We start from the raw sequence: 16,553 nt of genomic DNA on the forward strand, positions 1-16,553 counted from the left end.
CATAATGTGTCATCGTACCGAGGATACGCATATGTATGTTTGTCATGCCTCACATATTTTAATACTCGCAATGAAAAATAAATTTTACCAAATTATGAGCCCTGTCCTTCCACATATACAAGCCATCCCCTGGGTGTGTGGTGGGGTACCTTTGAGACTTACATTATGTTTTTTAAGGCACCAGGGTACCAGCTGCTGCCCTAGAGGAATCATTTACAAAATGCATCCTGGGAAACTGCAGGAGTTAGTACCCACCTGGGCAGAAGAATATTCTGGTTCAATGTTTTCAGATTTAAAAAAATATTTGGGTTGGTATCTAAGGGCAAATTATATGTTATGGCTTTTAACATACACAGAAATAATGATCCACCTAGAGCATATACCCAAATCACACAGAAAGGCAAGCGTGGGCACTTAAAAACTGACTTAAGCATGCACCGCTATTATCTTTCAATGATTATTAGCGAACCCCTGGCATCACGTAAAAAAAAAAAAAATCTATTTGCATGACAAAGTGAAGCTGATGAGCACAGACATTTTAATACCGTGTCAGCAATACAGAACCGGGTGGTGACACGTAGGGCATCTCTGGTGACAACGAGGCAGCAAGTAACGGTGAACAACCCACCGGCACCGCACCGCACAGGACGAGCCTCACTTGGAAGGAATGGCGTTTAGGCATTCTTTCCAGAAATCAGGGCAATAAAGGACTTCTCAAGTGTCTGTATCTATTTGTTTTACCTCAACATTCTGCCTAAAAACGGAGATGAGCCCAGTATGAAATAGGACATTAGACAGGGAGTCCTGGCCCCAGGACAGTCAAGGGTTTCTTTCCGAGGCATCCAGAAACATCCAGTCCTCTCTCTCTCCATCTCCCCTCTACGTTAGTGCCTCCGATCAGCATTCCTGCGCTTATGGAAGACGTATAATTGGAGCCTTCTCGTTACGGCCCTGCAGACTCCACCTTCTATGTCAGCCCTCCTGCGTGCCTCTCTCTAACCCAACTTCAATGACAGGTGGCCCCAAACTCATCAGCTTTCCTGCTCTCATCTTCTCCAGGCAAAACTCCCAAATCCTGGGTAAATGGGAACCCTTCTGCGGCATCACAGAGGATGGACACAGGTGGGGTGAAAAGTCGCTGGGCCACCGAGCTTAGGAAAGCCAGGGCACAAGGCCACCATGCTCCCCACTGGCCTGCAACTTGCCACCTCCTTCTGGTGGCTTTGTCTCACCGTCTGCAGGGCTCGCAGCACCTTCTCCGCTCTCCATGCCCGTGACAAGCCCACCTACTCCGGACCCTAGAAATTTTTGCAATTCACCTTGGTGGAAGCCCCAGACAAGAATTTCTTGCTCTTTCTGCCATTAAGACCTAGACATTCACACAGCTGTCTGCTGGGCACCATCCTCTCCGCCTCTTTTCCCAGACCATGGAGCAAGTAATTCTTTTCCCCTCAGAGGCCTTCCTTTCCTACGTGCTGGGAACCCCTCTCTTCCTCAGGCACATCCCTCCCAGAGTCACGCTGCTTTCCCAGTCTGCATCTTCCCCTCCAGCTGGGTCTCCCTTATCAGTACGTAACGGGGTAAGGGTCTCCATCCTGGAAACCCAGGCCCGCACAGCCCACCCCATGGAGCCACTTCCCTTCACAAGTCCACCCCCCACGGCCACTGTACCTGCGGCTTCCCCTTGCATCCCCTGCGTGCTACCGTCAGGCCCACCTGGCTTCTTTCCTGACCTTCCCCCGAAGGGCTCCGGTCAGCAAGTACTGCCCACCTTCAGCTCACCACCCCTGCTGTAGTCTCTGACACGGATGATCACTGCCACCTCGAAAAGGATCCTCCTCTCTGACCGTTCCCCTCTCTTTATCTTCTACATCACTAAGCACGAAGCAGTCTCTTTTGCCGATTCCTCTCCTCCTAATCAACTCTTAGAAGCTGGGACACAGTCACAGGGCGATCTTCAGATTTTCTTGTTCCCCTCACCTCCTATATTTTATATCCAGGAGATTCAACTCATTTTTGTGGCTTTGATTACCATTTACAGGCCAACAACTACCAAGTTAATATTTTAGCCACAGGCTTTCCTTTCCTCCCAGCCTTCACCTCCCACGGCCCACCTGTGGCTCCTCCATCTGCGTATCTCACGGGCACCTCATCTAGTCACTACTCCTCCTGTAAGTACCATCTGTATAAACGGAACCTCTTCCCACCCAGCTGTTCAATCAGAGACTCTAACCCCTCCCTTTTTTCTTCTTTCACCTCCAAACCATCCCAAAGGCCCCCTGACATTCTTCCAAAAGGTATCTGGACTCTATCAACTTTACTTTCTTTGTGCTACCATCATCCTCATCTAAACCACTAATGTTTTTTCCAGAGTCTCTTTTAATACCACCGTAGTCACTTTTCCCCACTTTCAGCCTCACACCTACTCCCATCACTGAATCCCAACAAGATCTTAAACCCCCAATCTTCTTTTATTTCTCTTCGTGGTGCTTTAAGGTATGTGCTGATAAACAAACATACCCAAATGCTAACTGATATACTACTTATAATTATCTGCTGGTATAATGCAAGTAGACTTAGGAAAAACAGCCACTTTGACATGAAAAAAAGAAAAGGGTGGGGGATACATTTTGAAATACTCTATTACAGTTTACTCATCAATGTCTCATGCATTTTCCCTTGAGCCCTTCGGTGCATACAAGTGAGGAAAAACAGTGTTTAAGTAACACGTTAGACAGACCCTATTATTTTTTATATTAACCAATGGCACATGGTCACTCCCAACCAAGACAGCCAGCAAAGTTGTCATAGAAAAGAAAATGCCAAAAAAAAAAAAAAAAAAAAGAAAGAAAGAAGGAAAGAAAGAAAGAAAAAAGAAAAGGAAATGCCTTTTCCTTTTTTTTTTCCTTCCAAGAAGTTACATGTCTTTATCATTTTCTTTTAGTTTTTATGTAAATTCTAGTTAGTTAGCATACAGTGTAATATTAGTCTCAGGTGCACAATTTACTGATTCAACGCTTCCATACAACACCCGGTGCTCCTCACAAGTGCCCTCCTTAGTGCAATCTTACTTATTAACCCGTGCCCCCAGCCACTTCCCCTCCGGTGACCATCAGTTTGTCCTCTATAGTTAAGATTCTGTTCCTTAGTTTCTCTCTTTTCCCCCTATGATTGTTTGCTTTGTTTCTTAAATTCCACATATGAGTGAGATCATGTGGTATTTGTCTTTCTCTGACTTATTTTGCTTAGCATAATATCCTGTAGCTCCATTCATGTCACTGCAAGTGGCAAGATCTCATTCTTTTTTATGGCTGAGCATTATTCCATTGTGTATGTGTGTGTGTGGGGGGCATCTTTATCCATTCATCAGTTGATGGACATTTAGGCTTCTTCCATAATTTGGCTATTGTTCATAATGCTGCTATAAACATCAGGGTACATGTGTCCTCTTAAATTAGTATTTTTGTATCCTTTGGGTGAATACCTCGTAGTGCAATTACTGAATTTAGGGTAGCTCTATTTCTGACTTTTTGAGGAACCTCCACACTGTAAGAAATGCCTTTTCTAGTCAATGTACAAGCTTGCCTTATGGAGAAGAAAGTTCTAGGTGAACATTTATTTCCTTGAACAGCAGGGTTACTTCCTGGTTGTGGCTTGGCTTTAAGTGTCCTGTTAATAGTGATGCAATCTTTAAAGGCCATCCTGTCTGTTAACTGAGGCCCATTTACCATTAATAGGTTATCTAGGCCCATAACCTAGAGTGTAGGTTAGTTCAGAAACTATATAGTCAAGCAAAAATAAAAAACCGAACTCATAGAGATGTCACTGATCATTATTAGAAGGTCTGTATTATTTGACCTTAAAAAATAAGTAGGATATTCTCCTTGATTTCTGATTTTTCCTACTAGATGGTAACTGGTTTTATACCTAACAGAGAGATGGATATGGTTTCTGAAATCCCAAAGATAATTAGATACAATGAGCACAGAATTAGACTGCTGGGTTCCTAACTCTTGATTCAGCTACAGCACACATAAATCCTGCAGCCTCTAAGTATAATGATGTTTCCAGATCACCAGCCATAAGACTCCTGGTCCTATACCCCACAGTTGTGATGCAGACCGGCTACGTTCAAAAATATTTTTACACTGCCTCCAGGAATCATGTCTTGTAATATTCTGAAGGTAGGTGTTAATGATTTATCAGCAGCTATGACAATTACAAACTATACTGCAGATTTTAACTTAATATCTTTTCTAAATAAATTTAGTTAAATAAAAAATAAAACAGGGACGCCGGGGTGGCTCAGTGGTTGAGCATCTGCCTTTGGCTCAGGGCGTGATCCTCGGTCTGGGGACCAAGTCCCACATCGGGGTCCCCACAGGGAGCCTGCTTCTCCCCCTGCCTGTGTCTCTGCCTCTCTCTCTGTGTCTCCATAAATAAATAAACTTAAAAAATACAATAAATTATACCTTTTAGTTATTTAAAAAGGAAAAAGCAAAAATATACAGAAATTTATCTTACAGATAAAAATCACAGAGCAGATGCTTTACCTGGTGAACTCCAGAACATTGAGTAATTCGTATCTTTCCTCTTGCCCCAGCTATAAAGGAAAGGAACACGTGATTACATCCAGTTGGAAGTATCTTTGGCTTCTTGGAAATAAACCCTGCATGCATGAAGTTTTAATGTAAAAAATAATACAAAGCGTTCCTTCTGAATATATCCTCTAAGTGGATTCATTAACTTTCGGATTAAGAGAGAGGGCTGAATAGTTAGTTTAGTTTCTGTCTTTAGTTTAGTTTAGTTTCTGTCTTTCTCAAAGCCTCACTAAAACTATAGCAAGCACTTCAAAAAGAAAGCAGCTTACAATGGCATGAAAAAAAGAAAAGAGACAATATCACCAGAAATTTGGAAGCTAATTTGGAAATTTTTCTAAATTTGGAAATTTGGAACGCAGATTAATGAGTGGATGCATCTTAGTAGATACTGAGAAGCTGAATGCTATAGTGGTCATGGGAAAAGCTGAGAACCCACCTGATTGTTACCACATAATCCTTAAGCGGTTTAAGGATGTGAAAATGCAGATAGCTCTAGAATTGTGAGGTAATTGTGAAGCAAAAGAGGGGCCTAAATTGGGGAGAACTTGGTAAGCACCGCTTGAAAAGCAGCTCTCAGCACTGGCCCTTCCTTTTGTCTAGAAGAATCTTTTGTCAAGAAGTTGACTGGCACAGCTGAAGACATGGCATTGTTACCACATTCATATTAAATGCCGAGCCCCAATATCCCAACCTACTCAGCCAAACCTTCCCAGGCAGAAATCAAGAGATTACTCTCTGGGGAATTCAACGAGGCCAAGGGAAGTCTTAGAGGTACAGACGCCGACTTCCCAAATTAATCCCACCAGACCACCCTACAGTGAAGCCCAGTATAGACAAATAACCCCCTCAGGCTCTGAATTGCCAAACTTGCTTTCAAGGTCTCCCGTCTTGACCGTAGGAGTACCAGAGATTAACAAATGCTAACAGAGATGTCCAAAACCAATGGATAAAAGCAATTTGGAGGAAAAAGAATTCAAAACCAAAATTTCCTACAGATTGTTGAAGTTTCAGGTCTGGGTTTCCTGATGGGCAGGAGAGGTTGGCGAGCAGGTCCCGGATGCCTCTTCACTTTAATTTCAACACCAGACTGAAGTAGTTTGTCACCTGTGTCATATGTGGCATTTTCTGTTCTATTAGCTGGATTACTGTGGCTTTCTGGTGGCATAAGACTTTTTCACAGTGTTCCATACCCTTGGAAATACTGGCTGCATTAGCCAGTATATGCTTTTTAATGGGACTCATGAAAAAAATGTGGGAAACAGTTGTTTATAATAATTCTTATGTTTTTGTGATTAATGTTTACAGTCTGGTTGTTTCTCTTTGGTCGTATGGGAGGAGACTGGCCTTATTATTCTGCAATTTGTGTCAAAAACCTGGTAGAGTCTACTATACATCCATATGCAAGGGACACAGTAATTAGATGCTGCTCTGTTCTCCTCAGTGGAAAATGAGAAACTTTGGGAAAGAACATCTGAAAGTTGATATTTAACTTTTGGTGAAGTACACTTTTCCCAAAACCAAAATCACTGCAGTGACAGTTTGAGACCATTTTATATTCTGGTAAAAACTATAGTTCAAGTAAAGCCTTGTAAATGTTTTGTAATTAAAAGCTTTGTTAAACACTTGTAAAATTTTTTTAAATGAAAATTTCAAAAAACTATTATTATTTCTCTCAGAGAAGTAATATAAGTTTGACTTTCATGAAACAAGAACAGGATACTATTAAAAAGAAATACTGAAAGAACAACAAAAGCCTTTCAAAACCAAAAATACAGAGTAGAAATTAAAAAAAAAAAAAAAAAGCTACGACAAAGCTGATGAAAACTTCCAAAAAGCAGAGCAAAAAGGCAAAGATACAAAAAGCAGAAGTAAAAAGTTAAAGATTAGTTCAAAAATTCTAAAGAGAGACAGCAGGGCAAAGAGAGGGAAGGAAAATGGAATTATTCAAGAAAAATTTCCCAGAACTGAATTTTCCAAATGGAAATGGACCCACCAGTGCTCAGTACAGTGGGTTAAAGATATTCCCACTAAGGCACACTGTCATGAAAAACCCAAACTCTTGGGACAAAGATCCTAGGACCTTCCAGAGTATGGAGCAGTGGGTAGGGCAAGTCACAAAAGATGTGGAATCACAATAGCTTCTGATTTCTCAGGTATACTGGAAACCAGACAATAGTGGAAAAATAAAAATTTCTAAGGAAAATGATTTCAATCCTGTAATTCTATATTCATCCAGACTATCAATTACATATAACAGTAGGATGGAAAATGTTTAGACTTGAAAGGACTACAAACTAAATTACTCTCCATGTAAGAGTAAATCCACTCTGTGATAAAGAGTAGATTTCCACCAAATCCACTAAAGGATGTATTTTAGTAAGAGTAAACTAAGAACAAGGCAGACATGGGATTTAGGAATGAAAGATCTAACACAGGAAAGAAGTAAAGAAAGTCCTCGGGGAGGTGATAAAGCAATCCCAGGATGATAACCATGAACAAAATGGTGACCCATCAGCCAGTGCATCTCAGAGCTGGAGATCAGGAGCGAGACCTATTTAGGGCTATCGTTACCATGTCCTCTGCTTTGGGAGGTACTTTTTAACCTAAAGAATCAAACGTGACACGTGTTGCATCCAAACAAGGTAGTTCACTAAGAAAGAAGATTTGAGATTCAGGAAATAATCCTACACAGAAGAAAATCCAAAGGGATTCCAAGTATTGTAGAAGTATTAGAACTGGCATAGACCAAAAAGAATGGTGGACTTCTAGAGGGATGGGGGTGTCTCAAGGTAGGAACTGCCATCTGACAGACTACCTGGTGCGACTGTACTTGTAGGAGTGTACTAGGGAGATATGGGAACAATCACGAATAGGTAGAAAGAAAATTCGTCAATTGAAAAAAAAATAAGGGACTTCTTTACTTCTTTAGGAAACAAAGGAAAAATTATTTTCAGGAAATAATTTATGTCAGGATATATAAAATTAAAAAAAGGGAAAAAATGCTGAATACAAAAATGTTCAACTATGAATATTGGTTTAGGCATAAAAAGCACTAAATAATGATTTTTTTAAAATGAGATGCAACTTATATACAAAAAGCACATAGACCTTAAGTGTATAATTTAGTGTAAACTGTGTCATTTACAGTGGAATGCTGGTGTGACCACTACCCCAATTGAGATGTAGAACATTCCCATCACCTTGGAAATTCCTTGTGCTCTCCTCCAATCTGTCTCCTCCCTGACCCCGAGGCAATCACCACTCTGAATTTTATCCCCGCATCATTCCTGTCTCATCTGGAGAGAGTATGCACTCCTTGGTGTCTAGCTTTTTCTGCTCCACATAATGCTCCTGAGGTTCATCCATGTTGTTGACGGATCAGTAATTCCTTCCTTTTTACCATTTGGATATTTCATTGTATGTGTATATCACAATTTGCTGATTCCTTCTCTTATTGATGGATGTTTGGGTTGTTTCCAGTGTCTGACTACTCTGGATAGAGCTGCTAAGAACATTCCATCAGGTATCTGTTTGTGGACAGAAACTTTCATGTCTTCTGGGAAACTATGAGTAGAATTACTGGGTCAGCGGCATGTTTACCTGCGTTAGGGAGCTCTACAAGGTCTCCCAAAGGGCTCACGCCTTTGGAATGACTAACAACATACAGGTGTTCCACTAGCTCTGTATTCTCACTAACATTTGGTGCTGCCAATGTTTTTAGTCTTGGCCATTTTAGTGGGTATATAGCATTTCACTGTGATTTTATTTTGCATTTCACTTGATGACTAATGATTTTTTTTTTAATGTGCTTAGTGGCCTTTCTTTTTTTAATTTATTTTTAATTAATTTTTAATTTTTTATTGGTGTTCAATTTGCCGACATATAGAATAACACCCAGTGCTCATCCCGTCAAGTGCCCCCCTCAGTGCCCACCACCCAGTCACCCCCACCCACCTCCCCTTCCATCATATACCTTCTTCTGTGAAATGTTCATTTGAGTCTTTTGCCTATTTTAAAAATTATGTCTGAATATGTGTTTAACTAAAAGCTGTAATATTATTATAGTAAATATATACCAGGAAGGGATAGTGAGTCAAGAGAGATAAGTTCTCATTTAACACAACAGAACAGAAAGTCAGGAGTTATAGTCAAATGGAAGAATCAAAACATATTAATCACATGTTTCTGAAAATATGAGATTCATAAATGCCTGAAGAAGAAAGAGATAAAAGAAAGTGGTTGCTTCTGGAGAAGGCAACTGGAGTAGGGAACCTCTACTTTCTTATCATCCTTTGATATTATTGTATCTTTGAAGTTATGCATATGTTATTATTTTGATGAAAAAGAGACTTAAAAATAAATAACTTACTGAATCTATAATCACCGAGTCCGGCGTTCTTCCAGTGAAAACAAAATTCAGTTGCTTGGCTGCTCTGACCAATGCTCCCTCATCTGTTTTAGGAAAACAGGTGAAAGCAAATACATGGTGAGATAAAAAAATTATCCCTATTACAACCGAAATACATTACTATAATTTCTACTTAATTGTAAAAGAATTAAAATTTTGTTTATTCTGGCCTCTGTTACTGAAATCCATTTCTTTCAGAATTATATGATAATGCCAAAGGAATGAGTAGAGTCATTTTAAGGATCTGAGACATGTATGGCACTGGAAGTCCTATTTCACTGTTGGTCAACTCACCTAAGAAGGAAATTTAAATGTCACCTTGGTTCAGAATATTCTCTAAAAAAACCTTTCTCAAAATAAATGCACAAGATTGTTTTACATTTTATGCTTTTCCTCCTAAAACACTAAATGTAGAAAAATACTAATTGAGGACTCAATTTAGGTAGCTCAGTGGTTTGGCGCCTGCCTTTGGCCCAGGGCGCGATCCTGGGGTCCCGGGATCGAGTCCCGCATCGGGCTCCCGGCATGGAGCCTGCTTCTCCCTCCTCCTGTGTCTCTGCCTCTCTCTCTCTCTCTATGTCTATCATAAATAAATAAATCTTTAAAAAAATGGATATAAATGCACTAGGTTATACACCTGAAACTAACATAGATAACACTGTGTGTCAACACTACTCAAAAAAAAAAAAAGGAGCTTAGACAAGGAAAGAAAAGAAATGGATATAAATGAATCGATGTTTATTTTATTATACATTAATTACTTTCATTGCCATATTGTATCAAACTTTCTTGTTGCTGAGGGTAGGGTGTGGGATTAGGAACATTCACATAGTGTCCATCCTAAGATTATGAGATGTAATTTTTTTTCTGCTTCTTAGGAATTTAGTACATTCTGCAAGGTCACGGGTGCTGGTTTAGAATACAGTTAAAACATTTAAAGGTCTTTAAAGTATGTTGCTTCTTTCCTAAAATCTTGCAATTATCATATTGACTGTCCAATTTTACACTGAAAATAGGTTTAAAATCAAGCTGAGACATTAAACATTGATAACCATGCTAATATGCATTTTATGGCATCCCTTTCAAATGGGTGAACTTTCTTCATCCAAAAAAAATACACAAAAGTTCCTTGATTATCATTTCCAAAAGATGGAACAGATTATTATTACTTCCAAAAGAGGAAAGCAAAATTGTTATTTTCAAAGAAGAGAATAGTTACTATATGTATAAAAAGGTACTTTATATTTGTGTGAATTTTCTCATTCAAATTTCTATGCAATTTATGTCGTATGCCAAAAATATATAACCTTATACACATACATACTTAATTCTGAAAGCTAGGTTATTCTAATTGATAAACACACTGCTATTATCTAAAACATACAAGTTGGCTATTTTGCTTTTTCAAATTAAACTGATTTTTCTCTAGACAACATCAAATTTCAGAATAATTCCCACTGTAAAACTACATTATAAATCCTTCCTTGTACCTGGAGATGCTGCTTGGTAAATAATCTTGTCACCTTCTCGCTCTGGCACTGCTGTGTGACAAACTGCCATCATTGTAAGAAATTCACATATTATAGGTGCAGTTGGCTGTAAGAAATAAACACAATTCAACCCTTTCACTTAAACATTTTGACACTAATGGCAGCAACATTACTTCATGTCTATTCAGACTGGCTGTTGAGCACTGAGGTGTGAGGTTATTGACAACAAAGAAGTCAACATCTATTATGAAGAAAATACATTTTTAACCAAAATCATTCGCTCTTACACTCTCTCTCACTCATTTTCCAAACATTTACACAAAACAACTTGGTGGTTCAAATGAAAATAGCCCAGTGATAAAAAGGCAGATAGGGTCAAACCCTGTCCTCAGAAAATAGGGGAGAAATTCTAAAATGCTCATTTACCTGGATCTAATTCCTGATTAGATTTAAACTTTTGGCATCTGTTCTCACTGGGGTTCCACCACTTTGTGTTGGGGTGATGACCTTAACCTGACACATGTTTTACTAAATAAAAAGAATTGGCTGAGCAATTGTTGTGTACAACGGATTCTCAGAGACTGAGGAAGACATAGAAGTGGATCCTTTCTGCAAGGAGTTTATATAAGAAAAGAAGCCAGATTTTTTAAAATTTTATTTTGTATTTTTTATTTTTTTTTTAGGTAGGCTCCATATCCAGTGTGGAGCCCAACACGGGGCTCAAACTCATGGCCCTGAGATCAAGAGACAGATGCCCAATGGACTGAGCCACCCAGGTGCCCCAGAAGGTGCAGACCTTTTAAATTAAATATCTTGCTGCTAATGAAGAGAAATATCAAATAAAAAGATTCTTCTATGCTCTTGGACAAAAAACAAAAACAAAAACAAAAACAAAAACAAAAACAAAAACAAAAAACAAATGGGAGTGATTGGAAAGGCAAATCACAACGAAAAATCTGTTTTCAGGTTAGTACAGCGGAGAAAACAGACATGGTTCCCGCAGTGCAAAGTGTAACTTGTGGGGATGAGAGAACGGAGATAAATACACAAATATTTACACATAGTGTGAAAGGACTACAAGGGAGAGAATGTGCAAATACCATGTAACGTGATTTGGGCCAGTCTGCGGTTATTCTCAAGATAATGTGATACTTAAAACTGAGGTTTTAGCTTCACGAGGAATTGAGCCAAGAGTTTTGCAATCCGATAAGACTGAAAAGATCCTACTGAAGGAAAGAATGAAGTGTGTTTGAGAAAACAAAAGCCATTACGGGCGTGAGGAGAAGGAAAGGAAGAGAGACCCAGGCGAGGTTGGTGACTTGCCAGGGGCCAGACCACGTACCTCTGGAAGGTAGGCGGGAAGCCAGAGGATGGTTTTAAACAGAGAAGCCATGGGATTTGATTTCCACGTCCATCATTTCAGTTGCCACGTACAACAAGAATCGGAGGGAAACAAAAGGGTACAAGGACACTGGCAACTGTACTGGGACTTGTGCACTGGTGCAAGGATGCTGGCCGTCTGGACTAGGGGATGGAAAGTGAGAATGAAGTCAAGAAGACATTTAGGGTATATTCTAGAAGCCACTACTGATAAGGGCTTGGCCACCCTATGCAGCTGGAGATGGATGGAAGAAGAGGAATCCAAAGCAGCTCTTAAGTCCCTAGAAAGAGAATTAAAATAGGTGACGAAGCAACGTGACCCTGAAAACACAGAGGGGAAGAGGTGGTGTAGGTCTCGTGGGTCCTGAACCCCATATTCTATTAAAATCTCTTTTAAGAAGAAAGGCGACAAAAAAAAAAAAAATACCTGTAGGGACACCTTGCTAGAGCTCCACCCAGGGGCACAGGTTAGTAAGATGACCAGTGCTGAAGGACCATGTTTTGAGGTAGTGAGTTCAAGTTCTGATAGAGCGAACTTGAAGTGATGATGAGAGCAGGCTCGAGGGCTTATCCTCCAGGAAGCCAAACTGTCTGATCCGATGGAATTTTACTAAGTGTCAAGTAACTTCATAGGTACAATGGTCACACTGGGTGGAAATTTCTAGAGTTCTTATTGTGTAGATTGGGCACTGGCCTATCATTTTGAGCAGGTAATTCATTTCTACAGATATTCTGAGATGGTAAGCAGTGAGCTGTTTCATACACACAGAATTCTATTGATGATTTAATATTAGACGTTTTGAAAAGATAGTATACTGATTAACAAGATTTTCAAAATTAAATTCCTAACAGCCATGAATTTGTGTGAGCCGAGTAAAAAAGATTAAACAAGAACAGATTTTGGTAAGTATTAAACATGATCACGAAACAAAAAAAAATATATAAACATGGAAGATAATTCACAAAGAGACTCACTAGCTTTCACTCATTAACAAAAAGATAATGGTTTTACGTTGCTTACATGATTATTTTGGAGGTTTTCCAGCAATGACGAATCACTAAACGTTTTTTCGTCTCCAAATTGTGAGCTCTGCCTGAAGGAGAAAATGGAGCAGACCTGGTTCATTTATACAAGCCATTGATCTATTTGTAACTTATTTCTTAAATAAATCATTATTCTTATTAAATAAATCATTTATTCTATTAAGCAAACGCTTAACAGATTAAATAAAATTTAGTCTGCATTTCTAGACAAGATACCATCAATTTCACAACCAAATCATACATTTTCAAGCATTCTGAAATGGGATAGACTTCTGCAGTGTAATAAAAAATAGTATTTTATAGTTTGTTTTTCTGGAGTGGAATTACATTGTACTTATACGAAGCTTAAGAAAATTTTTGTAAAAAGTAAAAACACCGCTAAATACCTAGAGGTCTATTCCTTCTACTTCCACAATTTCTTCAAGTTTTTAGAATTTGATTATAAAGCTACTATAAAAAAACAATATTGATTCTTTTACGTTACCCTATGAGAAATCTTTATTTGTAGTAACTAACATTACATGATTATCGTATTCAATATAAAAATGAGCAATAAGCTTTTAATATATTTCATCAACATCTAACACTAACAGATATCTGATACTATTTATGTAAATATCACATTTATTCTGTATATAAGGAGGACAAATCATAAATACGTTTGGGATTTTTTGTGTTGGGGCTGTCTTCAGATGAGCAAACACTTCTGTGCTTCATAGGAAATAAATGGAGTCAGAGTTGCCTCTGTAGTCGGGCTATCATGAATCTCATGGCCATGCAATATAATATCAAAATGTTGAGATTAAAAGGAAGAACAAGGAGCATGTAAGTGGAAATGTCAAACCCAAAAGAGTGTATTTTGCAATGTTCAGTGAAAATATACACATTCAGGCTTTCGTGCATAGAAGAAAATTCTAGAATTCATTCGCCAAGGAAAAATAATGCATCCAATACTAAATAACTGTAACTGAAAGCTTTTCATCATGTGATTTACAGTTACAGAATTATCAATGCCAATGCACCAAATATCAAGAGCTTCATATTTTAAAGCTAGCAGTTCGAAAGGAAGGAGAAATCACTGATGAATAAAAGAATCTGAAATAACTAAACATACACATTATCAATGAAATATATTTTTTCCGTGAACCAAGAATGTTTATAAGGTACATCCTTATGCACATGTGGTAGTTTGATCTATGAATTCTGAAAATTATAATAAAGTACGTCTTCATTAGCATGTAGTAGTTTAGAATTCTCAAAACCACCCTAGGAAGCAGAATAAACACATTACTCTTCCTTTAGTTTTTTTTTTTTCTTCCTTTAGTTTTAAAGATGGAGGGAAAAGTCCAAGAACTTTTAAGTGACTTATCAATGGGCACGCAAAAAGTTGGCTTACATTTCTCCTCCAAATGCTATCATTTCTTAAAAATAGTTTATTACTGGGGCTCCATGAAGTCTCCCTATTATTAAAGTGTATTCATTAATGGTTCTTAGTTATACATTCCTACTTATTTGTTACATAAATTGAAATGTCAAGGAATAATCACAGTAACATCTTGCATGTGGAGGTCTATTTTCTTTCCAAAGAATTCCAGACTAAAAGCCTTTGCAAATCTGAAGATGTCTTATTAATCTCACCAGAAACCCTTTTATCTCATAAATCACAGTTACCATAATTGATACAACGTTCAAATGTATTTATAACAAATAACACTAGATATGCAATTTAAATCTTTACATGGACACATCCCACCCTCCATTTACCAATGAAGCTTCTACCACAAATAATGCTAAATAAGAACTCTTCACTCAGAAAGTAGCTTCTTTTCCAAGATCATAAAAAACATAAACAACTCATCTGCTAATCCACACAGCCTGGGTTAGATAACTCAGGCGTGGAGTTCTTACCACCCCTCTCTGAAATCTTACAAAAAAATGTTCACTTTTAGTAAAAGTAAACGGATAAAATTAGGATGCTCATGTCATTTCAAAATAAGAACCAACTGCATTAAATAAAAGTGGTAATTTAAACTCAGTTGACAAAACGATGAATTTGCAAACTGCTCACAAAAACAAATGCAAGCCAACATCAACATTTTGTTGGATTTTCCCATAGAAATTTTCAAGTGGCACGATGCACACAGGAGACAAAAGAAATCATAGTATTTTGCAAGAAGGAATAAGAGAAGGAGGGTAACATTAAGGTGAGGAGAACAAGGAGCAGGTCACCCACAATGCCACATAAATGGCAGCTTCTTGCAGGCTGATTTAAAAAAGTATTTAAATTAATGTAAATATATATATTTTTTATTTATGATAGTCACACACAGAGAGAGAGAGAGAGAGGCAGAGACACAGGCAGAGGGAGAAGCAGGCTCCATGCAGGGAGCCCGACGTGGGATTCGATCCTGGGTCTCCAGGATCGCGCCCTGGGCCAAAGGCAGGCGCCAAACCGCTGCACCACCCAGGGATCCCAAATTAATGTAAATAATTATTTACACTGTAAATAATTAGAAAAAAATGAAGAATCCCCATTGCAATAAAAATTAACATTTAGAATGTGTATGGCTTAATCAGTATTACCTATTTTCATATATGACAATATGGACTATGAAATATTTTTAAATTCAAAATTCATGCCAAACAAAAGAATTGTTAGGGAAAAAATGGAAAAAATAGTTGGATTTATACTTTTCACCTTAAACCACATAAACTCCAGATGGACGAACAATTTAGTAAAAGTACTAACGATATGGGAAAAATGTTTAAATAACTTAAGAGTGGAAAAGGCCTATGTATCAAACATTATCCAGAAAGCAAGACAGATAAATCTGTAAACAACTGAAACATTTCTGCACAGCAAAAACTACCATAAGCAAAATCAAAAGCCCAAACAAAAAAACTGGGAAAAACTGCTTCCAACTCATATCATGAAGGTTAGAACAAGGAGCCCACGAGGAAAGACGAGTGCCTTTAAATTTTTTTTTTTTTTTTTTTTTTTATTTATTTATGATAGGCACACAGAGAGAGAGAGAGAGAGAGGCAGAGACACAGGCAGAGGGAGAAGCAGGCTCCATGCAGGGAACCCGACGTGGGATTCGATCCCGGGTCTCCAGGATCGCGCCCTGGGCCAAAGGCAGGTGCCAAACTGCTGCGCCACCCAGGAACACCCAGACGAGTGCCTTTAAATACAAACTCCAGTTTAGCCAATAATGAATGAGAAAAATGAAAAGGATCAATTTGGCAGAAATAAAGTTTGACAACTCTGTGCTGTTGTGGTTATGGAAGGAGATAAATCATACCATTGGTGATTATGAAATTGGCGTAACTAGTTCTAAAAAGAACAATTCTATCAAAAATTGTCCAAAAGGGGTAATTTCTACCAAAACTTAAAATGCCACATATCATCCCTTTGATCCAGGAATTCCGGTTCTAGGAATTTATACTAGCCATCTACCCAGTGCAAAATATCATACACACAAATTCATTCTTTGCAGCACAGTTTTAGGAAGATTTATTTAGTTGAGAGCTGGAGCTGGAGCTAGAGTGTGTGTGCACCTGCTTGCTCAGGAGAGCGAGGGAGGGGCGGAGCGAGAGAACCCTGAAGCAGCCTCCCTGCTGAGCTCGGAG

General features: G+C 38.5%; 1 protein-coding gene across 6 annotated transcripts in view; it reads right to left on the reverse strand.

The window, feature by feature from the left end:
* ATP8A1 (ATPase phospholipid transporting 8A1) overlaps positions 1-16,553 on the reverse strand; it is a 220,367-nt gene that overhangs the window by 110,379 nt on the left and 93,435 nt on the right. For all 6 annotated transcript variants that reach the window (XM_072774850.1, XM_072774848.1, XM_072774851.1 and 3 more), the window contains 4 exons: positions 12,901-12,973; positions 10,500-10,605; positions 8,971-9,053; positions 4,554-4,603 (listed from right to left, as the gene is read on the reverse strand). In XM_072774850.1, the coding sequence (XP_072630951.1) occupies positions 4,554-4,603; positions 8,971-9,053; positions 10,500-10,605; positions 12,901-12,973 (312 nt within the window). The remainder of the gene's footprint in view (positions 1-4,553; positions 4,604-8,970; positions 9,054-10,499; positions 10,606-12,900; positions 12,974-16,553) is intronic.

This window comes from Canis lupus, chromosome 14 (genome assembly GCF_048164855.1).
Source record: "Canis lupus baileyi chromosome 14, mCanLup2.hap1, whole genome shotgun sequence".
Classification (NCBI taxonomy): Eukaryota; Metazoa; Chordata; class Mammalia; order Carnivora; family Canidae; genus Canis; species Canis lupus.